The 25,977-nt window shown below is 44.8% G+C and overlaps 1 protein-coding gene across 1 annotated transcript in view; it reads left to right on the forward strand.

Annotated features, from left to right (window-relative positions):
* Positions 1 to 25,977, forward strand: part of MYBPH (myosin binding protein H) — a 160,133-nt gene that overhangs the window by 8,833 nt on the left and 125,323 nt on the right. The window contains exon 2 of the mRNA XM_085600181.1: positions 7,640 to 7,774. Within this exon, the coding sequence (XP_085456307.1) occupies positions 7,640 to 7,774 (135 nt within the window). The remainder of the gene's footprint in view (positions 1 to 7,639; positions 7,775 to 25,977) is intronic.

Genomic DNA, 25,977 nt, shown 5'->3' on the forward strand with positions numbered 1-25,977 from the left:
CCGCGTCCTGGAGACAGATGAGTAGATCACAGCGACTACAAGAAGTCATGGGACAGTATCCATAGACAGAGCGGATCAGTGCTGATGAGTCACCACCGAGTGGCATGCAAATGGTTCAGATATAATGCAGTTAGAACCAAACTGGGGACATAGGGTAAAACAAAATGAGGACAACAGAAGTCAAGGAAGGGAAAGGGAGTCGCTTGAGACCTGCTGCTGTATCTAATGTAGCCGGGGGAGCCAGAGCTGCCAGGACCCAGTGGCAATGAAGTTTTGGAACAGGAGAGTAAAGTCAGTCTGGAGGTCAGTGCTATTCACCAGCCCTGCCTATGAGGGATGATCTATGGGTACAGGCCCCAGATAACGCATTCGGGTCCCCTGTGTTAGTGACCATTTCTTGGAGCTTGGAAACCATTGTGTCCCACTGAGGTGCTAGGGGGAATGTACAAATGCAGAGTAGGTCCTACCTACGTAGTGCCACACCCTCCGCCTTAGCCCAATTAAGCAGGGATCAGCGCCAGGCAAGTGGGTGAGGCGACAGAGGGGATTTCCATCGCTTGGTGATGGATCATTTGGCCGTTATTAGACCCAGGTCGAGAAATCGCGTGGCGGCTCTATATTTTTTGTTTCTGCTAATCAGGTGTAATACATGGGCTTCCCAACTGGGGGGAATAGCTCGGGAGGTGCAGGGTGACTGTCGCATTGCTCCAGTACTCATTTAAGACCAAACAATGCCAGAGCATATGGAGAATGTCGGCATCTAACTGCCGGCAGGTGGGGCAAGTCAGGTCTACGCGGAGGAGGTACCTGTTGATTTGAGCTGGGGTAAGGTAAGCCTGATGCAGCACGAAGAATTTAATTTGTTTGAACCGCTGATTACGTGGAATGTATGTCGGGCTGCCTCAAACAACAGTCCACTCTCTATCTGTGAATGCCCTCCCCAGGGCCCCCTCCCAATGATGCTGAAGCCGAGTGAGGTCAGCCTCCGTGTGTTGTCGGATTGAAGACGCAAACCAGCGCGTCAGGTGTCTCCCTGTCCCCATCACGTGAAGGTATTGCAATGTGTGGTGTATGGGAGGCTCCTGAGTGAGTGTACCCCATTTAGACGATAACAAGGCTATATTTGTTCTATGTAGTAAAAACTGCCCAGGGCGCAGGTTCCCTTCCGCTATGAGTTCCTGGTATGGGATGCGGGTGCCGTCCTAGAAAAGGTCTCCCATGTCCTGTATTCCCTCCGAGGCCCATTGTTGTAACTCAGTCACAGTCGTGTAGGTGTCCCCTCATGCCGTTCTCAACACCCTATTTTTCAAACCTTTAACCCGATTCCACAAACTTTAAATCTCATATCTCAAATCATTAGCCCTATACTCCTAACCCTGTTCATTGTAGTCTTTACCATATACAAAATACATTTAAACCTTACACTTTAACCCTATAGTCTTAACCCATATCTCCGTAACCCATAACCTCTTAACCTCTAATACCTACACACCTAACCTGTAATCCAAACCCTTAACCTTCTATCCCTTACCCTATACACCAAACTCTTAACCCTATACCTCACACTCTTTACCTTTCCTTCTATAGCCTTATACCCAACTCCATTACTATGCCAGTACCATTAATCTGACCTCATTTACCATATTCCTATACCCTCTAAGCCTGACCACTATATTACAAGCCCTTAAACCGTAACGCTGTACGCCAAATCCTAAATCCTATTCCTCAAAACCTTCACCATGAACCCTATGGCCTTAACCTGTAATCCCACACACTGAACTGTACCCCTACACACTTCACTGTGCAATGAAAACCTGCACCTTTAGCCCCTAACCCCTATACTCCAAAACTAGTCCTAATCCCTAAACCCAGACCCTTCAAACTAAACCCAATAACCCTACCCCAGAGCTCCTAGCCTTTAGCACCTTACCTCTGGCCAATCACCCCATAGCTGCAAAAACACAAGCCATTAACCCCTAATCCCATACCACTAACACCTATATTATTAACCTCTAACTCTTAACCTCATTTGCATTGTCCTTCCCTCAATTGAATTTGGGAACAAACACTTTAGAAAGTATTTATTTTTAGAACTAAAAATTGAAAATTATTTTTAGAAATGTACCTTTGGCAGTTTTGAGTCAATAACCAAGAAACACTTCCTCTTGTGTTGAAGATTCTATATCCTATCTACACCCTATGGATTTGTTGGTTTGCGTATATGTCTACAGTTACCCAGTAGCGGCTCCTGGAGGGAGTGCTGCTGGGCGGTGATGCAGGGCAGGGAAGGGGCAGTGTGGGGGGTAGAAAACTACGGATTATGGCCCAATGGAGGTAAGCATACAGATAAATAAATAAAACGAATTTCGTTGCGCGCACTGCATCGCGCGCAATGAAATTCGTTTTATTGATTTATTTGCATACTTACCTCCGTTGGGCCGTAATCCGTAGTTTTCTACCCCCCACCCTGCCCTTCCCCACCCTGCGTCAACGCCCGGCAGCACTCCCTCCAGAAGCCGCTACTGCAGTTACCAATGACGACAAATGTCTGCCACATGCTGTCAAACTGTTGACATAAAATGATACACGGTCATGGTGTATCCATGTGCAACAACCTACATAAACAATGTGTATAGCACAATCTTTAAGTTAATTGTTGTTTAGATTAGACTGTCATCTTGCTGTATGTCTGCATTCAGATTCAGACTATTCTGAGTAGAGTTTTTAAAGGTGGTATATTACGATTATTTTGATGAAAATATGTGTGTTGATGTTAAAGGATAAGAGACAATATTTTTAGCAAAAGTATGTAGTGTGCTTTTTGTGCACATGATTTACATCACTATCAACATTTCCATGCAAGTCAAATGTTAGTCCTGTAGGGTGAGAAACACCATTGTATTTGCTTTGGAGTGGATCATATTGGAGGACCAATCAAACAGAAATTACATCTGGTGACCCAGGACTATTGTCTTTGACATGGGAACCCCGCTCTAGGTTCTACAATTGGATGAGGCTTGCAGGTATTTTCAGTTTTGCATTTCCTACTCTGTCATCAGAGAATCCATTCTTCGCCATCAGAATGTTTCAAATAAGATATTCTATGTTCTAGAAGCAGAGTGACGTGCAACATGTTCCCTCATACAACATGGCAGACTAGTGTGGTCCCTGAAATAAGGATTTATTCTTCTTCAATTAACAAAGGATCCACAATTTTGTAACAATGTTTCCAATTTCATTAAGATTTTGTTACAATGTTTAGACTTTGCCTACGTGTTCAATTAAATATGTCACCTTTAAATCCTTGTGGAATATTGTGCCCATGGTGAGTAATGTATTGCCCCAGCTGCATGTATTTAACATTGTCTAAGAAGGATTGTTTAAATCCAGGCCTACATAGACGTGCAAAGCACAGTTAGCAACCTTGAACATTCCCTTTATGGGCACTTTTTCAGAAGAAAGAGGTGCCAATCCCATCAAAATCCATTTTTGCAATAGAGATGTGTACCTGAAAAGGGCCAGTAGACAGTGCTCTGACAAGGGTTCCTGAAAAGGGCCAGTAGACAGTGCTCTGACAAGGGTACCTGAAAAGGGCCAGTAGATAGTGCTCTGACAAGGGTACCTGAAAAGGGCCAGTAGACAGTGCTCTGACAAGGCCGAATCGCCTATTTTTGATCTTAGGTTGCTATACAAAGAGTTGGGACGAGAGAAAAGCTACACTTCTGGCACAAAGCTATAAAGGATAGTATATTTGTGGAAAGGATAGCTGAGTGCCACGCTTCTGGGTGGCCTAAACACAGCAGGACATCAGGTTCATTATGGCCTGGCATACCTCAATGGCCTTATGTGAGGGGTCACCTAATTCAGTCTATGAGGGGTGAGTCAAGAGCTGCAGACAAGGCCAGACTGGCCATACCGGGCATCCCTGTGAGGCTGGAAGGGTGGAGAGACGGTTTTATTACTGGGTTTTGTATCAGTGCAGCAGTTTTAAAAGCACCCTCTGCAGAGTTCCTAGTATAGCCAGCAGATTTCAGGCAACAATAAAAGTGTCAAGATAACTTCTGCGATTAATGTACCTCCTGGAGAAAGATCAGGAGTTTTGTCTAGGGACAGTTTTGATTTATCTAAGGTAGTGCAGAGGGTTAAAAGGCCTCATGCAAAGCACACGAACCATGCAGATCACAGAAGAGTAGTCTTTGGGCATGGCTCAGTGGGATACTGCTTCTGTCACACAGATCCTGTTGTTACTGTGCAATTCATAAGTTACAAACGCAATCTATCACAGTGAGCTATTAACTGCCATCAAAGAGCTGCATGTATGCTGCATGGTACAGGTTAGAAAGTTATGGTTTTTCCCAGTCTTTCATTATCCTAACGTTGCTAATAAAGGGTTTGGGTGGAAATAAATGTCTATTAGTAAAGCCAACCCTAACTACTGTGTTATGATCTGAATCCAGAGTTTGTGCTTCTCCAGACCAAGCACTCTTACAAGATGCTTACCAGTATGGATGACGTGAATTCGATACCTTATAGACATCTTTGTCTTATGTAATATGTTCTATACACTGATTTACACATGTCTCTGCATGTGTGCATGATGTAAAGTTCTCCGACACCCTACACTGGTATAAGAGGTGTTATGAAACAAATGAAATACATGTGAAAGAGGGGTTATGAAGAGATGAGAGGCTATTGGAGGGTGACAGTGAGGGAATTTTTGAAGAGCTCCAACTAAGATTGTCGTGTCCTGGGGCACTGTAAGGTTATCATTTACTCAGCTTTAACACAAATACAATTGAATACATAAGGAAAAATGCATTGTAGAATGGTTGTATGATGGTACAACGCATGCAATTACTTTGCATGCCTTTGACACGTATTTTCTTGCGCGCATGTTGTTATCGGCAATATGTATTTAAAACGTATGCTAATACCTTGCATTGTTTTTAGATTTAAAAACAATGTATTAGTGGGGGGAGACCTCCCACCTCGTAAACTTACCTTAAACGCGTGGTATTTGCATACCTTTTAAATACATATTCGTGGTAAAAACATGCCCGCAAAAAAATTCTTGGTAAAGTCACAACGAGGTAAAAACCTCATTGTAAAGGCTGTTTCCCTTGTAGAATGCACCATTTTCCCTAAATGTTCTAGTGGTGAGAACACCCCCCTCCAAAAGCCCATTGTAGTGGCCAGGCTCACTCGCTGTGCTCGCTTGCTATGCGTCTTATGGGAGCTGGCCTGACAAAATTCACCTGGGCTGCTTTGGGCTCCCAGTCCGGCCCTGGCTGCAGAGAACAACCATGCCTGGTTCCATGTAACACCGAGGCTGAGATTTGTATGTTCACATAGTAAGGAGTCTGCCGGAAAGGGGAATCTCATTGTGTGTTGATCATGCCTCCTTTCAGTCCTCACTCAGTACCAGTGGCGGCTTCGAGGGAGTGCTGCCCCGCCCCGCCCCACCCCACCTCACCGCCCCGCGGCACTCCCTTTAAGTGCGACTTCCCTTTTCTTAGAAGTCGCACTCAGTGAAGTCCGGCATTTTGTGTGAATCACGTCCCTTTACTCTAGCCTGCGTTCCAGTGCGTCCAATAGCTCGCCAACTTAGAGCGCCTTGTCGGCCATTCTGTCTCGCATGTGCATTGAACATCCGGGTACTCCTTTTTTAATTGCTATCAAGTGTCATCGGGTTGAGGGTACGGGGTCTTCAGGACGCAAGTCCTAAATAATACAAACAGAAGACTTATGAGCATATGCAAAGCACAGTTTATGTCACTGGAAGTGATGTTTTCGAAAAGATGACGGATTTTTCATTGAATATCAATTGTATTAGCATTAAAAGCATAATAAATGATGACCTTACAGTGCTCCAGGATATGACAATCTTTGTTGGGGCTCTCCAATGATAGCCCTCTCTTTAACCCCTTCCCCGCTCATGACGGAACCGCTCCGTCATGAGCCACGGTTGCCGTGTGCTCATGACGGAGCGTTCTGTCATGCCGCGACCTTTGGCGGCCGCTCCGCCCACACGGCGCTGTTTCCCCGCCTGTGCGGGGGGACAATGCAACTGGGCGGAGTCATGACGGAACCACTCCGTCATGAGCACAGCTCAACCGTGGCTCATGACGGAGTGGCTCCGTCATGAGCACAGCGCCACCGCGCTGCCCCCCCACACCCCCCAGCGCTGCGGCGAAATTCCCGCCGCAGCGAAGGGGTTAATAGGAACGGACCTATTTTACAAACAAAACTGAAATGCAAAATACATCTGTATGAGAACTCTGCCGTGGCTTCCTGACTGGACGAGCCCTATCCAAAAATAACAAATAAAATAAAAATCAAACGGAGAAAAGTTAAAAGAATATTTTAAAGTCCATTTTTTTGCAAATCACATGCATGCTTTGTACATACTCAAAGCTTTGAAATGGCTCAAAGTGACAGCATTGGCACTTTTTATATACAGGTAAGTGCTGCACAAAATAAACTTGGCATCGGAGAATGCCATTTCAAATTCAAATGATATTAGGGTCATAACCAGACCGGACCTGAAAATGTCAGATACTTAAATGCGAAGGGGAGGTTTCGTAGAGGTTGCCGTTAGTAGTTTTGATGGTTCGTAGCAAATCACCACTGCCATGAACTAAGTCATCAGAAACAAAAATGAAGACAGAATCAGTTCTCCAATGATCAAAGCAGTGGCGGCGTATTCTGTTTAAAAGTAGTGGGGCAATAGGCAGGCACTCCAGAATGTCCAACCCCAAAGCTCTCATTTGTGGTCTGTTATAAACAGTGTTTATAACGGGCCAGAATTAAGAGCTCCGGAGTTGAGGCTGAAGGCAGTGTAAAAACAAATGTAACGGTTTATGAAATTAAAAGAAAAAAAGCGCACTTACCTACCAGTGTCCTCTCCGGTCGCAGTTCTGTAGCAAGCGGTCTCTGATCCAACTCCAGACTCTGCTCTCAGGCTGTTAAGCAGTATGAGAGCAGCACCAGGATCGGTTGGAGCAGGCCTACAGGCACTGGAGGCCTGTGCGTGCTCTCCACCCAGATGTCTAAGACAACTCGGGTGGAGAGGTTTAAAGTGCGCATGTCATGCTGGCAGTCGCAAGACAGCCAGCCAAAGTGACATGTGCACTTTAAACTTTAAGTGTGCACCACTCCTTCTCTCCTGCTGCCAGTCAGAAGTAATGTCATATAAGAGGTCTAGAAGGAAGACCTCATTCAATGGGAGACTTACTTTGAAACATCCTTCTAATTAAATGGCTTTGCAGCAGCCATAGTTTGGATATCTCCAAGTCCAGATGATCTAGTCCAGGAGTGTGCAACATACAGCCAGAAGGGTTGGATCCATGCCAGACTTCCATGACTGTCACACAGGCAACATGTATACACAATTAATCCATATGGAAAACATGTGCATACTAAGTGGTTCTTCTGAAAACCTGGCATGGATCCATAACTTCCCAACCTATATTGGATAGGCTTGGTGTAATATAATGGGCAAGTCACACAATTGTTTGATATGAGATTTCAGCCCTGCTTTCACCTGATCTCACCCAACACCAACCTCTGAGCTCCATTTGGATTGAGATATTATGTGATAGGTGCATTTAGTAAATGCTGCTTTTTGGTCTTGTTCCAGAACCTCCCAGTCAGCCCCTTGAACTGACGGTGGAAGATGTCACCGATACCACGTTGTTGGTGAAGTGGAAAGCTCCAGAGCAAGTGGGACCAGCCGGGCTGGATGGATACCTCGTGGAGTACTGCAAGGAAGGAAGTAGGTTATGTTTTCACTGATGTACCAATCTGTAACCAAGACTGTTTAGCTGTAAGCCTGAATGGTTTGGGTCTTCTTAAAGCAGAACCAACTTGCTGTGAATCTGTTCAGGTTCCATAGAATGCACTGGGAGGTCAGTGGTACATGAAGAATATGCACACATTTGACAGATTTGTTTAGTACACACCACACTGGAGAGAATGTTGTTTTGCCTGCAATAGAAGACAGCTCTTCCCTGAAAAAAAAGGATATTGGCACACTTCATAAACTGAAAATGTAAATATGACACTTATCAACAGTAGAAGTATAAGAATTGTGTGAGAGAAGACGTAGCAGATGTAGTCAGGACACATCCTCAGGCTGCCTGTCTCATACAATCATGAGACTTTATTTTAGAGTGTTGCATGCATTCCCAGTAAGTGCATGATTACAAGCCAAAAACATTGGTCAGTGTAGAAGCCAAAAGCTGCACACCTGGTGTTACACTGTCAGATATTCAGTGCTAAGGGATTTTGTTGCAGTAAATGTTTTTACATTTCAACGTAGACAGTCATGTCCGTAGTGCTAAGGATATTGGGGTCATGCCCTGAAGAGCGGGATTCATCAATCATTCTCCCTTACTTCTTTCATTCAGAAAATTGTCCTATCTTTATTTCCAATCACAGACTCCTGAGCCAGTGCCCCACATGATGCATTCCACTCATTTTTCTAAACCCATCATTCCACCGGCTGCATGTATTTCACTTTTTAGCAGGTTGTTACAGATGAACACAATGAGAGGCATTGTTGCTGCCAGAGAGGCGACCATACTCCACCTTTTAAACCTGTTTATAATAGCAACGCTTGTTACCCTCTTGTTAACTAAAGCTGACAAGTGAACATAACCTCTCTTTAAAACGTAAGCCGCAGTGAAAACAGTCACTCCTTGTATATTAAATCATGGTGACGCATCATTGTTTTTGCCACAGCAAAGACAAGCCAATTCATTCTTTTCACGGTAAGTAGTCTGAACAGTGTTCTGTCCTATTTAACTGTCTTTTTAATGTTCTTGTTATCTTTACATTCAGGGAAATGCTGGTGCTTCTCCTGATGATATGTAACCATCAATAGATGCTTTCCCAAGGAAACTAGCTCAGATTTGAGCTACCCTGACCCACTTCCATCAGATACTGAAACAACACCATCCACGTACCATATCCCCAATTAAAAAAAATAAAATACGAATTTACCCTATTGGAGAAAGGATCCCTGTGACAGATGGGGCTGGAAGTCATATCTTCAATATTGGATACTCCAGATAATCATCGGTAGAGGTTCTGAAACTGCAGTACATTTTCCAGATTTAACTCCAAGGTCCAGAACGTCCAAGGAGGCTTCTATGCATTAATCCATGTCTAGGGACTCTGTGTTTTTTCTTCAACCAGAGATGTAAATTCAATCTGGCCCAAAACTACCTTTAATCACTCATATATACAAGAGAGAAGACTGGGCAGACTGTTAGGAAAGCACTCGGGGGGGGGGGGTGGGAGGGGGGGTTCATAAATACATTTTCAGCGATAAGCATAGGTTTATGGCCATGATTAGAGTCCGAGCCCCTGCTGATCCTAGCAGGCAACCACCTCGGCGCAACTCTTGGAGGCCTGTTCCTGCTGCCTCCTGAGCATGGCCTTGTGGCGAGCCTGACATCCAGTTGTCCGGAGCCTCGTGATCACCCCCAGCCGTCTCCGGCTCCCCCAAAGCCTACCAGTGTCTCGCGGGCACGTCTTGTGGTGGTAGCCCAATTCGGTGAGCAAGCAGCACCAACCCTTAAAAAGTTGGTGAGCCTACTCAGTTGGCCCGCACCTCCTCGGGGCTGTGTCAGCACAGCCTCCTCTCTCCAAAGCAGGGTTCACCTCTGGGGCACACCACAGTGACTGGCCTATATACCCAGGGCAGGCAGCGGGGATAGGTGGTGGAATGCCCTGAAATTGTTGTGGATGGTGGCCAGGGACACCCAGTAAAGTTAGGATAAGTGATGGTGGATGGGGAGCTCTGGTTTTACACGTCCGCCATCATGCTCGGGCAAGCCACGCCCCCCCTCAGATTTGCTACTCCTGAATCTTACAGATTCACTATTATTTAGCCCAGAACAAATCTGAAAGTAGCTAAAATATGTTCAAGTTGCGTTAAGTCCGGCTTTGGGAGCTGAATGTTCTATTGAGCATCTCAAAGATGCACTGGTGCTTTAGATTTGCCCCAAAGCAAATCTTTGTGAATATGTGACAGAAAGCAGTTCCAAGTCTGAAAGGCTCTGCGTTCCTTAATTTGATCCAGACCTGTGAACGGAACCCAGATTTAAAATGACGTGTTTGGCTGCTTGTGTTTGGGATCCAGAACTGAGCTTGAACTTTCCATCACTGAGAAAGTGATAGTGCACATCATTTCTCCTCGGCTTCATTTCTGCGCCAGGAGCTCTGGACAGAACAGAACAGAACTGCTACTGCCCTGAGATCGGCCCAGACTGAGTCCGTGTCTGTATACCCTCAGCTTTGCCGAGGAGCAGAGACCATAGCTGCTGCACTAGTAATATTATTGACCTTATGGGAAGCCTCCTAAGGAATATTAAAGAAGACTGCTTTCTGCACCGGCCTTGCTTTCACTTGACAAACCAATTAACTATGATATTCTTTCAAATCAATGCAGCCGAATAGCCTTCAAGTACCAGAATAGAAAAGTCTGTAAATAGAAAGCACAGGCCTTAAAAACAATTATGATCCTATACCGATGCCCCACCTTCGTTTCAAGATTCTAGTTTAAAAAAAAAAACTCAACAGAACTAATCAGGAAAGTTCCACTGGAGTATTAATGTACATGCAAGAAGAGAGATCTCTTCGTGCTGGTGGGAGCACTAATCTCGATACCGTAAGGTTTTAATCCTAAAGTTTGTTGCTTGATTCAAAACTTGTAGCCAAAAGTTCATTCTGTTATAAGTAGTCTTTATTCATGAAGTGCATTCTTCGTCATGCACAATTCAATATTATACTTTCACCAAGAATTAACATTCGACAGGAACCCAATGCATTTCGGGTCATACATCGACCCTTCGTCAGGGGTCATGTCTTGTTACTGAAATGAAACGGAAACAGGAGGCCTTTCAGTATAGGCTATTCAGTTAATTATTATTAGAATAGTTCCCGGAGCCTTGGGGTTAAAAGTGCATATCAGTGCGTGGATATGGAAATCTCGCCCAAATTTAAGATTTCGTGGTTGCGACGGAAATAATGTTGTTTTAGTAACGCGTGGGATTACGGAAATGTGAAGTTACATATAAATGAAAAAAAGTGGGAAAAAAAGTGCAGTGGCTTAGATTCGTTACATTGGGGTTCAAAGTCTAAACACTCTATGAGTAAGGTTAATGAGTGCGGTTAATCTCTGCTGTTATTAGCTCAGAAATGTAATTCCGTTACGGTGTACGAGTGGTCACAAATGTTATAGATTGCTTCACGATATGTAAAGATAATTACAACTTACGGAAGAGTCTTCCGGCGATTTGTTTCAATCGTTTGCGGCTCGTACGGAGTTGCCGCGCTGCGATGTAAAATGTTTCGTCGTTACGTGTAACGTCAGCGTCTTAAAGGTGCCTCAGCAAATGGTGATTGGGTGACTAAACTGTATTAGAAGAACATTGGAATGTTGGGAGCTCCATTAAAAACAATGGAGTGCTCCGGGCTTACAATGGCTGGTATAAGCCCGGAGCACCAACATTCCAATGTGTCTTTGTTCACAGCTCTGGCTGTGAACAAAGACTTCAGGGAGCCTGAGCGCTCCCTGAAGGCTTTGTTTTGTTAGAATACAATTGTATGAATTGTAGACACTGCAACAACGTGATAGTTGGCAACAAGTTCATTCACCCTACACAAGGACATATCATTGAACTGAAACATTCTAGCACATGCGACTCGCAAATGTCGTGTACGCATTAAAATGCCCTTGCGGAAAAATGTATGTTGGGAAAACAGAACGCAAAATCAAAATACGAGTGGGAGAACACAAGAGAAACATTAGAAACCAAAATATGAAATCCACCGTAGCGTTACACTGGCAAGAGGCCAGACATAATATAACTCAACAACGCTTTACCATTTTGGAAGCGTTAAAACTGAGAAATGACATCGACCCGTCTAAAGCATTAGCAAGATCCGAATTCTTGGGACAAAAAAACTACATGCCCTCCAGCCACAAGGAATGAATGATCGAATAGAATACAACTGTTTTCTATAGTAATTAGTCATAAAGGGTTTAATTGATTCTATATATTCCAAGCTTGATGAACAAAGTCTCTTTCCTGCTGCTAAATGTCAAAATACTGTGATGAACAAAGCCTCTTTTCTGCTGCTAAATCTCAAAATACTAAATGTGGACACTTTATGAATAATGTAGATAATGCCCGTTACTATCAATTTTTTTATTTTAAACGTTCTTTTTTATACATGTTTATTTGAATTATGACTTCACCTCCTATCTTTGCTTCAAAAAATCGCACACCTTTGCGATAACCCTATCCTCTGTTTTCAACTTTAGTGCCCCATAGTTAATATTCACTGCATGCTCCTTTAATACAGTTTAATCACCCAATCACCATTTGCTGAGGCACCTTTAAGACGCTTCACATCTGACGTTACACGTAACGACGAAACATTTTACATCGCAGCGCGGCAACTCCGTACGAGCCGCAAACGATTGAAACAAATCGCCGGAAGACTCTTCCGTAAGTTGTAATTATCTTTACATATCGTGAAGCAATCTATAACATTTGTGACCAATGGTACACCATAACGGAATTACATTTCTGAGCTAATAACAGCAGAGATTAACCGCACTCATTAACCTTACTCATAGAACGTTTAGACTTTGAACCTCAACGTAACGAATCTAAGCCACTGCACTTTTTTTCACTTTTTTCATTTTTCTCATTTATATGTAACTTCACATTCCCGTAATCTCACGCGTTACTAAAACAACATTATTTCCGTCGCAACCACAAAATCTTAAATTTGGGTGAGATTTCCATATCCACGCACTGATATGCACTTTTAACCCTAAGGCTCCGGGAACTATTCTAATAATAATTAACTGAATAGCCTATACTGAAAGGCCTCCTGTTTCCGTTTCATTTCAGTAACAAGACATGACCCCTGACGAAGGGTCGATGTATGACCCGAAATGCATTGGGTTCCTGTTGAATGTTAATTCTTGGTGAAAGTATAATATTGAATTGTGCATGACGAAGAATGCACTTCATGAATAAAGACTACTTATAACAGAATGATCTTTTGGCTACAAGTAACAAACATTAGGATTAAAACCTTACGGTATCGATATTAGTGCTCCCACCAGCAAGAAGAGATCTCTCTTCTTGCATGTACATTAATATGCTTTTGAGCTCCCATGGACACGGCGCAGGTGGTTGAAGCACTCTGTGGATTATATTGCATAAATTTATAAATTAAACTAACGTGTGCACGTTGGCAATAAATATTCTCAAGTTCCACTGGAGGCCATAACAGCTAAAATCAGTGAAGGCTGCAAGTCCTGAAGCCTTCAATGGAGTCTGCTTGGAATAGCTCGCATCTGTGGGTTTTCTTGCTGTGGAATTTACTGCCAGAGGAAGCAGGAATGGTCACCTCTCCAAGGTTTACAAAAATAGACTGCTGTGGACCAAGGGCGGTATGGCCAGTAGGGTAACAAGAAATCCCATAAAATGCCTTGTACACCAGTCGACTGTTGCACTGTGGTGGATGCTGTGCTAGTGGATGCAGGGCTGTGCACAGGGATTAGGAACTGGAACGAGAGTCTGACAAGGATTCAGCAGCATCACTCAGCCCACCAATCAGCACGGGCGGACACTAGGAGACGCAGCAAAGCTCTGTCTTCAGCAGAAGACATGGAAAGGGAACGCTTTTGAATGTACCAAGAGCTATCTCCGTGTCCAAACTGGCCACGCAAATGCTTGCATCAGTCATTTCGACTCACTGACTGATTGGCAGCCACCTGATTCAAGAAAGCCCTTGCCTACAGTACTGCTGTGGTGACTAAAACTGAGACAGTGGAATGTGTCTTGAGTTATCAAGAGCACATTTCTACCTGATCCTAAGTTATTTGACCTAAAAACCTTTAACTTTTTTTACTTGTGGTGAAAGACAAGACCCTATGTGGTTTTGTGACTTTTCCCTGTTTCTGGTCATGCAGTCATACAGATTCCAAGACACAATGCTCTGTTCGAACAGTGCTCAGCTTGACCTGTGGTTAGTACATGTCACTGGCCTTCACCCGTGCATGAGCCACAATAACTATGTATGCAGTTATTTGCATAATGCTCCCTCCCTAGTGTCTACCAGCATGCAAAGCAGGCAACAGATTCACAAACCGCTGGTAGTTTTGGTTTGTCTTCTCTGCTTTACTACTTTAGTGCATGGCGCACTGACTACTCCTCCCGGCACCACAGGTGACGTATGTCGCTCCATCTATGAATACAAAAAAAAATTCTCTCCAGAAATCTCCCAGTGCTCACATATGACTTTGTGTTTGACAGAATTGGAACCTCTGACTTGCAGGTTACCCAGAGTACTGAAGCAGGTGCATAAACCCATTGAGATAATGTATATGCATTGAATGTTTCTTTGACCATATCATTAGTTCGTGACGATCTTTGCCATTTCCTAAAAGGATATGATCAGGGTTTCCTCCACACCTGCTGACACGTGTCTTTGCTTACTGCAGTGTTTTGTTTTCTGGGGTGTCCCATCCTGTAAAAGAGGGAATCCTACCCATCAATGATGAATATTGCCTCTGCCACAGCACTTCATCCCTGTACCTATTGCGTGAGGACCCCCTTTCAGTTTAACAATCATTATGAAGTTTGAAAAATAAAAATATCCTAGCATAGCATGCATTTTTCCTGGAAAACTAAAATGTAAGTTTGCTGGGAAAAAAAAACCACTGTGATGAGATGCGCTTGTATATAGTTTGGGATTCACAAGAAGAATGGAGGGCACCTCAAAATACTCCGCACTCATGATTGTGATACCGGTGGGAAATTTGTGACTGATTGGTAAAACGCCAAGCGCCTAGTGCCTTTAACTGATACCTAGCTGTACGAAGGATTGCATCATGGTCCACAAATGGCATACTTGTTCATAGAACTGGCCTGCAGATTCGTTTAGCGGAGTCTGAAGTTACTACTGTGTTATATGCGCTTGCTTTAGTGGTTATTCGACAGGTATAAGTGTGGTCTGGGAGAGAGTAATTGGCTATTTAAATAGGAGTGTCACTAAAGGCAGCCTTGCCGGTGTGGTTTACACCAACAAAGAGATCACTTTGAAGGTATTCACAAAACATTACCAATGCATTTCCCCGCATACTCCATCTCTTAACTTGTGCCTTTTTCAAGGAGGTATAAAAGAGCAATGAACGTGGAAAAGTGAGCCATACACAGTCCAGTGGAACGGATTTTCTCACAATGAAAAATGTTTTCCACATGAAGAGAGGAGGAGAAAAAATCTAAACATGCAATTCCACACGTACCCTAATCATATGACATTGGATGTTTCGCTGCTCAGACACGTCTGCAGTTGTAGGTCTACTGCAGTCAGGAGTAAGCCACAAACCTTGTCTATAGTATGTCTGCACTTTGTGAAGCCAAAACCTTTGTAGGGCTTTGATGTATTGTAATTGTATTGTAATCGCATTTATATAGTGCTTACTACCCCTGATGAAGTGTCAAAGCGCTTTTTTGGCAAGTAGCACACTACTCCAGAAACCATAAAGGATTAGTGGTGAATTAGTATATTAATAAATAAAAGTTATATGAGTGCATGATATGTTATTCAGTTATTTGGATCGCGAAGGCTAGTGAAGGGAAAGAAGAGGGTAAAAAGTTTTGCATTTATATAGCGTTTGCTACCTCTGATGGGGTGTTGAAGTGCTTTTTTGGCGAGTAGCACGCTACTCCGGAACCCATAAACGATTAGTGGTTAGTATAGTGAAATATGAAAGTAATATGAGTGATGGATATGTTAGTCAGTTATTTGGATTGAGAAGGATAGTGGAGGGATCGAAGAGGGAAAAAAGGATTTGCTTTTATATAGCGCTTGCTACCCCTGATGGGGGTGTTGAAGTACTTTTTTGGCGAGTAGCACGCTACTCTGGAACCCATAAAGTATTAGTTGCGAATTAGTATAGTGAAATATGAAAGTAATTTGAGTGGTGGATGTGTTAGTCAGTTGTTTGTGGTTGTCTAGACTTACTCATGTTTTCAGACTCGGGCCACAGGCGGGTAAATTCGTTTGAATTGCACATTGTCATCTAAGAGTGATTATTCATTGATTGGCGAAAGTGAGGGAGGAGCGCGGAGACGGTGTAGTTCTCACTCTCATCGAACACTGATAGAGAAGATACGAGAACAAAGCGCTCTGTGTAGCACTGCAGACAATGACAGCGGACTATTCAGATCCAAACAGACTGACGTCACGCGAGGAGAGAACCAGTTATGAAAGACTCAGCGGCACACTCTTACTTCCTTTATCCATGTTTGGGGACCTGAACTGTGATTCAGCAAGCTACTCTGGTCTGTCTGTCGTGGTTCAAGTGCACACTGTCTGTGAAAGGATTCCGTGTTGTGTGTTATTTTATATTATTCACTTGTGTACGCCTTTAGCTTGCCGTGGGGGTCCCACACTCCACTGACGCCTCATTGTCCTGCTTCAGAGCAGCCTTACCTCCATTTTCCATGCTGCTTCTTGCAAACACAGTCACTCGCCCCTCCTGTACAAGCAGTTCTCTTCTCTTTCTGCCATTTCCCTCCCCCCAACCGCTTAGAACTGACACTTGGAGCCTGCTAAAATGTAGGTGTTAAAAATAGCTGTAGGGTCAAGGGGCACAGCCTGACGCTGCGGTTCCCAGCAAGCAGAATGTGATTTTGTTAACCTGCTACCGTGGCAGCTGTCCATACAGCTCTTAGCCTCTCCAAGTGCTGAATAGCCCACCACCATAAGGCACTAGAGCGCCCTAACAAAGCCCAGTGTGACATACAATACCCCAAAGCTCTAACATGCTCCTATAAACAGTGACCGCCTGAGAGAGCGTTATTTTCTCTCACAGCAGATTCTGGTACAAAGTCACATTTTCTTGACTGTTCATGGGCCACACGTGCTGGAGGATGGATATGTTTGGAAATTGCTCTTTCTGGACAAAAGTGAGTGATAGTGGAACGTAACGCCAAGTAGTACACTAATGCAAAGATGCATACTAGATGGATGTTGGGTGGGTGAGTGGAAATTACCTCAGGCACATGTACTTGATTCTATGTAGTCATGAGCAAGACATGTCTAGCCATTCTGTAGCTAATAGATTACGCAAGGAATGGAGGGTTTAACTCCTGGATGTGTGATGTGAACCCATCATTTAAAGGGGAGATAGGTGGCTCCTCACTCTTGCTTTTACTTTTCAGTCAGTCAAAAACGTTGTTTCGGCCACTCGAGCCATAAAAGTACATTAATAGATAAAAGTCTTCAGACATTTACACAAACTAATCAATATTTACATCCCATACATTTGTGCAAGATTAAAAAGACTGACAGCCACACAAAAAATTAAAATTCATTGAAAACAGTCATTAAAATACAATGAACAGAGTTTACAAGATATGTTGTGATTTTATTTTGGAAGCACACAGAGTATAACTTGTAATGGTTTTTCCCAAATGATCCTCCCCTGTAATTACTTAAAAAACCCTCTCCTAATGTGCCACATAGCATTTAAAAAACAAGATACGGCAAATACAATTGGAGGATCAGTATCATATTTTAACACTCTGTAGGCCTCTAGACAACGAACAAACCCTACGTTTTTCCATAGTTGGATTATCCAACGTTTACGGGGCAGAACATATGCAGGGCAGAAGAACAGTACATGGATATCAGACTCGACCGTTGAATTACATGCAGGACATGCACTCGAGTTCTCTGGAGCCCATAAGCTAGTGTGCGCTGCCAGTGGTAGATTCCCCAATCTGAACTGTAGATACAATTTCCTAGCCATAGGAGGGTAGATTACATCCAGAAAAAGTTCTTTTTTGTATACCTCTTTAATTTATAGGAACTCCATCGTCAGCCTGCCCTCTTTGGCACTTTCTTGGAGGGACAGTAGGTTGGATTGCCTATAGTGTTTTACAAGGTCCGACCTAGATATCAAGGCACAGGAAAACTCTGGGGATGACCATAGCTCTGGCCTGCCAAGCCTAATGGAGTTGATTTCTTATGTGGGCCAGCCATGGTATTTTACTGGGATTTAATCTTGGGAAGAGATCCTTAAGCTCGACTTTGTAGGAGGACAGCTCTGGAGTTACCCAAACCCGGTGCCAAAAGGTCAGAGGCCTAAGGGCAATCTCTTTATCAATTGGCCTCATGCCCAGATCCAAACGGAGGGGAACTAATGGGGTGCTGCGTGGAAGGCCTATAAGCTGTCTCATAAAGTTGTTTTCCAGCTTGACGAGATCAGAGGTCGAACACTGCCCCCAAAGTTCTGCCCCATATAGTGTAGCTCCCCTTGCTTGGGCCTTGAATAACTCCACCACAGAGGCTGCTGGCCTATATACAGATGTTCTAAACAATTTCATGATCCCGCCCACTGTCTGGGTTAGCCTAAGTCTTGCTTTAGCCATCTGGCGGCCCCACCCAAGTTGCTCAGATAATGTAACCCAGATAATCGAATATCCTCACTTTTCAAGGAGGATACCGTTGAGAGAGGGGTTTGGGTGCGTACTCATCGGAGGATTAAAGACCATAAATTTGGTCTTATATAAGTTAATCTCCAGACCTCTCATATTGCAAAACTGTGCAAACCCATCCAGGATGCGTTGAATACCTAGAGTTGACTTGGACAATAGCAGGGTATCATCCGCGAATATCAGCGCAGGTATCTACCCCGTGGCTAACTTTGGGGCATCAATGTCTTTTATGTTGTTGAGAAAATCAATAAGCCCATTAATATAGAGACAAAATAGGGTGGGGGCTAGAACGCATCCTTGTCTCACCCCCTTTTTGACAGGAAAGCGTGTAGAGAGTTACCCATATTTTCCACATCTTACCTGTGCATAGTTGCCAGTATGTAACCTCACTAACACATTAAGGAGGTAAGGAGGAATCCCAAGGTTGCTAAGCACTTCCCAGAGCTTCTTCCTGGGTACAAGATCAAAGGCCGACTTCAGATCAACAAATATAAGATAGAGGCTGCCACCCTCCATCTTCACCGTTTTCCAGAAAAGTAGCTGTAATCTGAAAATCTGGTCCACGGTTGACATGCTTGATCTGATGCCGGACTGGTAGGGACTCAAAATCTCCTCTTCCTCAATCCACCCCTGTATCCGGACCACAAGGACCCTGCCCATCAGTTTTTGAGTGATGTCAATTAAGCTGATGGGTCTGTAGTTAGAGGGTAGCAGAGGGCAACCTTTTTTGAATATGGGTACTATCTCAGCGCCATTCCAAGTATCGGGCGGATTCATGCCCTTCAGAATAGCATTGAATAGGGCACACAAATATGGGACCCATATGTTGGGTTCCTCCCGAAAGAGGTCCCCTGGGAGTTTGTCAAGACCAGGAGCTTCGTTGGGGTGCAGGCTGTTAATCGCATTTCCAACTTCCGTCATAGATATATCCCAGCCCCCCTCCTGACAAAGCTCCGGAGTTGTACTCTGGATATCTGGGCCGATGGGACCATCGACCTCACACTCATACAGAGACTTAAAATGTGACTCCCAAACTTCAGGCGCTATGTTGGGCTCTATTGCCGAACGTCCTTCCCCGTCTCCAGTGCTCACTAGCCCCCAAAACAATTTCAGATTGTTATCCTTCAAAGCAACCCTGAGGGCATCCCACCTCTCTGTTTCCCATCCTTTCTTTTCCTGCAACATGATCCTCCTGTACCTAACTCTGGCTAATTTGATGTTTGGCCTGTCTTTAGTCTTCACCGCATGCACTAGCTCCTGTTTTGCTTTGCGGCACTTGTTGTTAAACCATGAGTGTTTTGGTCGGTTGGTTTCCCTCTTTAGTGTCACCGGATAGTATACATCGGTCAATTTTGCAATTAGCTCCTCATGAATTTTCTTAATCTTGTCTCTATCTCCTGCAGGTGCCTCCACCGGTCCCACCACCCACATTCTGGCTATCATAGGTGTTGCTAGCTGGTAAACTTTAGCCAATTTAAGGGGAGAGTGTTGGATACAGCTCCATCTAACTTTCCTTCTGTTGTTAGTAGTCTTTAGAGCGCTAGACCCGGTTGCTGGATGGGGACAAATGGTGGCCCCGCCAAGATTCCCCAGCTTCAGAATTGCAATCAAGGCGTTGTGGTCACTATCCTGCCTCTACTGAATGTAGACATCTAGACCTTTTTCCCAGGTTCTAGTTTCCACCATGATGTAATCAATTAGCGAGGCCTGGCCTTCTCTATTGAATGTAAATTGACCGGGATGTCAGACTTGGTCCTCCCATTGCATGCCCTCAGAGAGTGGGACAACATAAGTGAGTGGAGTTGCATGGCCAGAGGGGACCATACTTTGATTGGGGTGATCTGCGGATCAGGAATCAACCAATATAGGTCTTCTTCTGAGGGAGCCTCTTGGGTTTGTTCGGTTAGTGGCTCGAATTGGCAATTAAAATCGCCTCCTAAGATCAGCAAGGACGCTGGATCCAGGGTTGGAATAAAGCGCCCTAAATGGTCTATGGTGGCGGATTCTTGTCTGTTGGTCACAGCTCTTGAATAGACGTTTATTAGGGCTATTTTCATCTTAGCAGGGAATGACAGCAGAACCCATTGGATGTCATTGGTCGGAGTTGTCATCTGCTCAGCTCTGCACCCAAGATGCGTGCCTACCCAGATCGTGAGTCCGCCGAACGGGCGCTCCCTCCCCCCCTTGGTAGCCAGAATATTGAATGGCGCAAAGCCGACCCTTTGATGTTCTTCCCAGGCCCTGGTCTCTTGGAATAAACAAATGTCCTGGCTGTCCACAAAAGACCCCCAGTCTGGACATGCTAGTTTGCTTTTTAGTCCTGCTAGATTCCATGATAGAATTCGTAGTTCTTTGCTCTTGGGTCCTAGCCCTCTAGATGCCTCCAGAGAGATAGTGCAGGGGAAAGGGTGAGCATCCTGGTGTACCCTAGGTAATCTAGCGGGAGCTCAACTTGATTCTCCCACAGAATAACGGCCCTGCTGTACATCAAGGGGGATGGGGGCAGCATCCTTGCTCAATTGGATACCATCTATTTGTGTGCTAGGCCATTGATCGGAGTCCACGCTACTACCCCCGATCACACCCCTCCCACCACACACTTCTTCATTCTTTTGGACAGGGCACTGATTATCACAATTGTCGCCGGTAAAAGATCCCACCCCCAGTCAGTCAACCTCCTCCAAACTTTCAAATCTATTGCTCACTGCAATGTTAAACAGAGGGCGCCTACTGTGGGCCCCCCCTGTCTTCCATAAGGGGACCGGGGCCCATGGGCTGGATTGACGCAAATGCACTACCTCTGGTTAGTATGTTGTTGGGGGTAGAAGAAATCCAGCGGGCGGAGACTTATTCCTGTAGGTGCATAGTGGCATGAAATAGATGAGTTCAGCAAGCTACTAGCAGTGTTGGGGTTTTTAAAGTTGATAACAACGCACTCCTCCACTTCCGTTTTTCGGCCATTGCCCAACTATCCTACTCTGCGAACCATGAGTATCTCCCCTGCTCTGGCATACTCAAAATGCTTATATCTTGCAAGCCAGAATAAACATTTATTCCTAAGGTCAAGCTGGGATTCCTTAACATTATGGGCAATTGGGGGGATACCTGTCATTATGACAACGTAGGGGGCACAAGCTGGGGGAAGGTTTATGCTAGGCAGAGGGGACGCATTACTCTCACTATAGGAGTCCTGGGCTGATAATATACTTTGTTTGCTGTTGGCCTCCCGAGTTAGAGGATTGGCCTTATCACATCCCTTCACTTCGGGGGTACTCCTCCTGAGATTAAGCTCTTGACTGCCCGGTTTCTAGACTCCATGTTGGTCCTTGTTTCCCTTTGTTTGCCACTGGTTGAGAGGTCCTCAATTGAGCACCCCCCCCACCCGTGGGTATGGATTGGACCTAGGGTAGCCTCCTGACAACCATTGTCAATCCTTTCCCTTACATTACTGGTGACGGGGTTGTGTCGTGCTATGGCTCCCACACCTGCCCATGCTTTCTCCAGACTATCTAGACGGCTGACTAGAGGGGCTATTTCTTCTTTGATAGTGGCTCTCAATTTATTTAAAAGGTCAGCCAACAAATTGGATACCCACAAGGATTGATCTACAGCTGTATTGTCAGTTTGAGATTTGCCCATTGTTGGATCTGGCTCATCACCTCCCACAAGATCAAACTGGTTGCTCACACAGGGTCTCTTGGTTTTTGGCCCAACCACAAGTGATTGTTTGCGTTTCCCCTTCTTGGGGATATTTATTTGTGTGTTGTCCTTGTGTGGAGGTTTCTTAGGTGGGACAGCCCGCGGGAGGGGCGTCATGATGTGTGTTTATTGTTCTTGGGCCATGGTTGGCAATATAGGGGACTGACCTGAGGGGGATGTCGGCGTTTGTTTGTGTTGCTGTGTTTGAATGGTAATTAATAGAGGGGTCGTCTCGGGCTCTTGTAAGAATATGTCCGGGGTGAGGAATAGCCTTCTTTTCGTACGCTCTATTTCCGTTGACACCACCCCGATAGCCCTCTGTAACATTTTATCTATCGAGGTTGTGGGAGGCTCACATGTTGTTTTTCGTTTCTGCTGGCAACTGCCCTTTTTCCCATTTTCCCAACTACTTCAAAAAGTACTACGTCCCTCAGCAGCCTAGGCTGCGGATACACACCCTTGGGCCTCGGAAAAAGGGCCAAGAGCAGAGGTCAAGCCACCCAGCGGCACGATTAGTGCAGCAGTATAGAACAGATAAACCCCAGATTAATTTACAAACACACCATACCCTCCAGAGTGATGCTCAGGAAATCACAGAGCAATGGACCAAGTAGCAAACATACAGATATTGTCTTTTGTAACGGTGTCACCAGGTTGCTACGGACAAGTGTGATAATGAGAGTCTTACCCCATAATTTATCAACGAAGTGGGAGGCGATATTAGCAGCTCAGGGGGGTGGCCCAGTCCTGCCTCTTCCTGGCGCTGACGGGCGCAGGACGGGCTTACCCTTGGCCCGGGCTTGGCCAGGTCAAAGCCAGCATGCGTCCCACGCCGCGGGGTGTGTGCGGCGCTTTTAAGGCCTGGGGTTACGCCTCCCTCACAGCTGAAGCAGGTGACGTCCACGTGTTGCACTCTGAGTCCCACCAGAGTGAGAAGGTCGTCGGGAGATACTTGCGGGGACTGGGGAGCAGCGCTGACTTTCAGTAGAGTAGTCCTGAGGATGAAACAATAGACTCGGCCCCCTGACAGCAAGTTAGTTAGCGCACAACGAGCTCAGCGTACCGCGCCGCAGGGTGTGTGCAGCGCTTTTAATGCCTGGGGTTACGCCTCCCTCACAGCTGAAGCAGGTGATGTCCACGTGTTGCACTCTGAGTCCCACCAGAGTGAGAAGGTCGTCGGGAGATACTTGCGGGGACCGGGGAGCAGCGCTGACTTTCAGCAGAGTAGTCCTGAGGATGAAACAATAGACATGGCCCCACTGACAGCAAGTTAGTTAGCCCAAAACGAGCTCAGCGTCCTGCGCCGCGGGGTGTGTGCGGCGCTTTTAATGCCTGGGGTTACGCCTCTCTCACAGCTGAAGCAGGTGATGTCCACGCATTGCACTCTGGGACTTAGAGTCGCACCTGAGTGAGAAGGTCGTTGGGAGATACTTGCGGGGACCAGGGAGCAGCGCTGACATTCAGCAGAGTAGTCCTGAGGATGAAACAATAGACACGGCCCCCCTGACAGCAAGTTAGTTAGCCCACAACAAGCTCAGCGCCCCTTTTACTTTTCAGTGAGAGAAGTAGAGTGTAGGCTCAAGCTTAAAAAACCTGTGTGCAGTCAAGAGCTCTTGGTGCCACAGAGCTCCTGGAATCCAGAGTCAGGCAAACCCTGTGGTCTGAATTTAACCGGAGGAGTGAATGACAATAAAGTCACTCATACCCGATGCCTTGACCGCACCACAGTGTGCGGTGGTGGCCGGTCGCATACAACTCAGGCTGCAGTCTTTGACATCACAAGCTACACCCTGGGGGAAAGTTGCATACCTGTCTCATTTGAGTATTGTGTTGATTCATTGTGAGGTGTTTTCCTGATTACTGATTTAGTAAGAGAGTTTTACATTTTTGGATTGATTCGGATCTTGTTTTTTATAACCTAGGTTGTGGATTTATTTTCTGATTTAGTGCACATTTTTGGTTCTTACCGGGTAAAAACAATTAGGGGCTAGTCTTTCTTTATGAGAGTCTAGGATACTGTTCTAGGGTCAGGCAAGGTACAGTATGACGTGTTACTTTAACTGAAAAGTGTCCAGCGAAGGTACAGAATAGTGGCTCCATGCCTGATTTAAGGATTACCGACAAGGATTATTTTACTTATAATGGATCTAAGTGGAAAGTCAGGAGATTTCCTGAGAGTGTGGCATGGATTTGGCCCTGGTTGATGCCAGTGGTCTGTAGCATTCATTTTCCTCTTTAATCTACATGGAAAAGCATGTCTAGTATTCTGTCAGCGTGGGGCTTCGCCCTTTTATCCAAAGGAGGAGGCACTTCAGCTCAGCACTAGTGTTTATGGTTACTGAGTCAGGTTGCCAGCACTGGCTTCTCGCACTGTGTCTTTCTCTTAAAAATGAAGAAAGAACTCATGACTTATGGACACAATCTTAGCAACAATAACTTCTTTTATAGCATTGCGAACAATGACTTCTGGTATGGTGTACTTTCTGTTTTGGGTGGCCAATAGCGGGATCTGTTTTAACCTTTTGGTTCATTTGATTTAAAACATAGAAGTTTGTTTTTGCCTTTAGACGTTTAGCTGCTCCATGCAATCATTGTCTTCCAATTGGGCTCCTCCCTGGCTCAAGAGCAGGCACAAGAAGGGACATAACTTACACAGTGCTGGGAAAGGAACACTGCTCAGAAGGGGACACTGATATCCACAGTCTAGTAGATGGGGGTAAAAGGAACAGATTTCAATGGCTCCTCTCATGAGCACTGCAAAGTAACTTGTCATCTTGTCAAATTATATGTCAAATAGAAATAATGTTTATATGTGTATATCACCCACACTTGAGATGTATACAGTTTTGTTAGGCTCTGCTGTGAGGTCTCTAAACTGTGTTTAGTTATCCTGAGCATGAACCCTGGGTGAGACACTACGTGCCAGTACAATTTCCCTTGTTGTCTGACAGAATCGAGGACAAAAAAATACAATGTGGTCAAAATATCATGGCAAAAATATTGAGGGCAAGAATATAGAGAATGTAAACGCTCAAATCGGTAAGAATACATTTACTATTCTTAACTCTACATTTATGCACTTTGAAGGTCTATATATCATCAAGGTACATATACGAGGAGTTAGCAACAGTGAAACTCTACTTACTCATAGAAACTGACTAACAAGACATTCCTGTCCTTAATATACCTACCACAATATTTTTGGCCACTCAAATTTTTATCTTTGATATTTTGGTCAATCGCCATATCACTACATCCTCCTGTTGTAATATAAAATTCCTCTTAGCACACTTAAGCAATTGTTTATTTCTGTCAAAGATCATATTTTCCTTACCTGCGCTCAAATATTTGTGGGTTTCCTTGCCACAAGGGGTTTGTGGTGGGAGAACATTAACCATTTCATTTTGGATATATTTATTTACTGTGGAGTTTTGTCAATTTATAATTTTAAAGTGAATGGACATTTGCTGCTTTTTAGGTCGAGCCTGAGCCAGCACGCAAGCGCTGCTCTCGGGATGATCTGTGGTAGTTCAGTACAGGAGAGAAGGCCCGCCCACTCCCCCGCCCATATTTTTCATCTGCTTGTGTCTTTTTTCTTTGAAAATGCTGTCTTCTGATTCCTAAATGGGCTTGTTAGTCCCTCCTTAGTACAGCTGTGTCGTCATTTGATTCCTCCCATGGCTACTGGCTCCTTGACTTGGTTGTTACACGGGACCTGTTCTATTTTCTTTATTGAGTT

The sequence above is a fragment of the Triturus cristatus genome, chromosome 1_2, assembly GCF_964204655.1.
Source record: "Triturus cristatus chromosome 1_2, aTriCri1.1, whole genome shotgun sequence".
Lineage (NCBI taxonomy): Eukaryota > Metazoa > Chordata > Amphibia > Caudata > Salamandridae > Triturus > Triturus cristatus.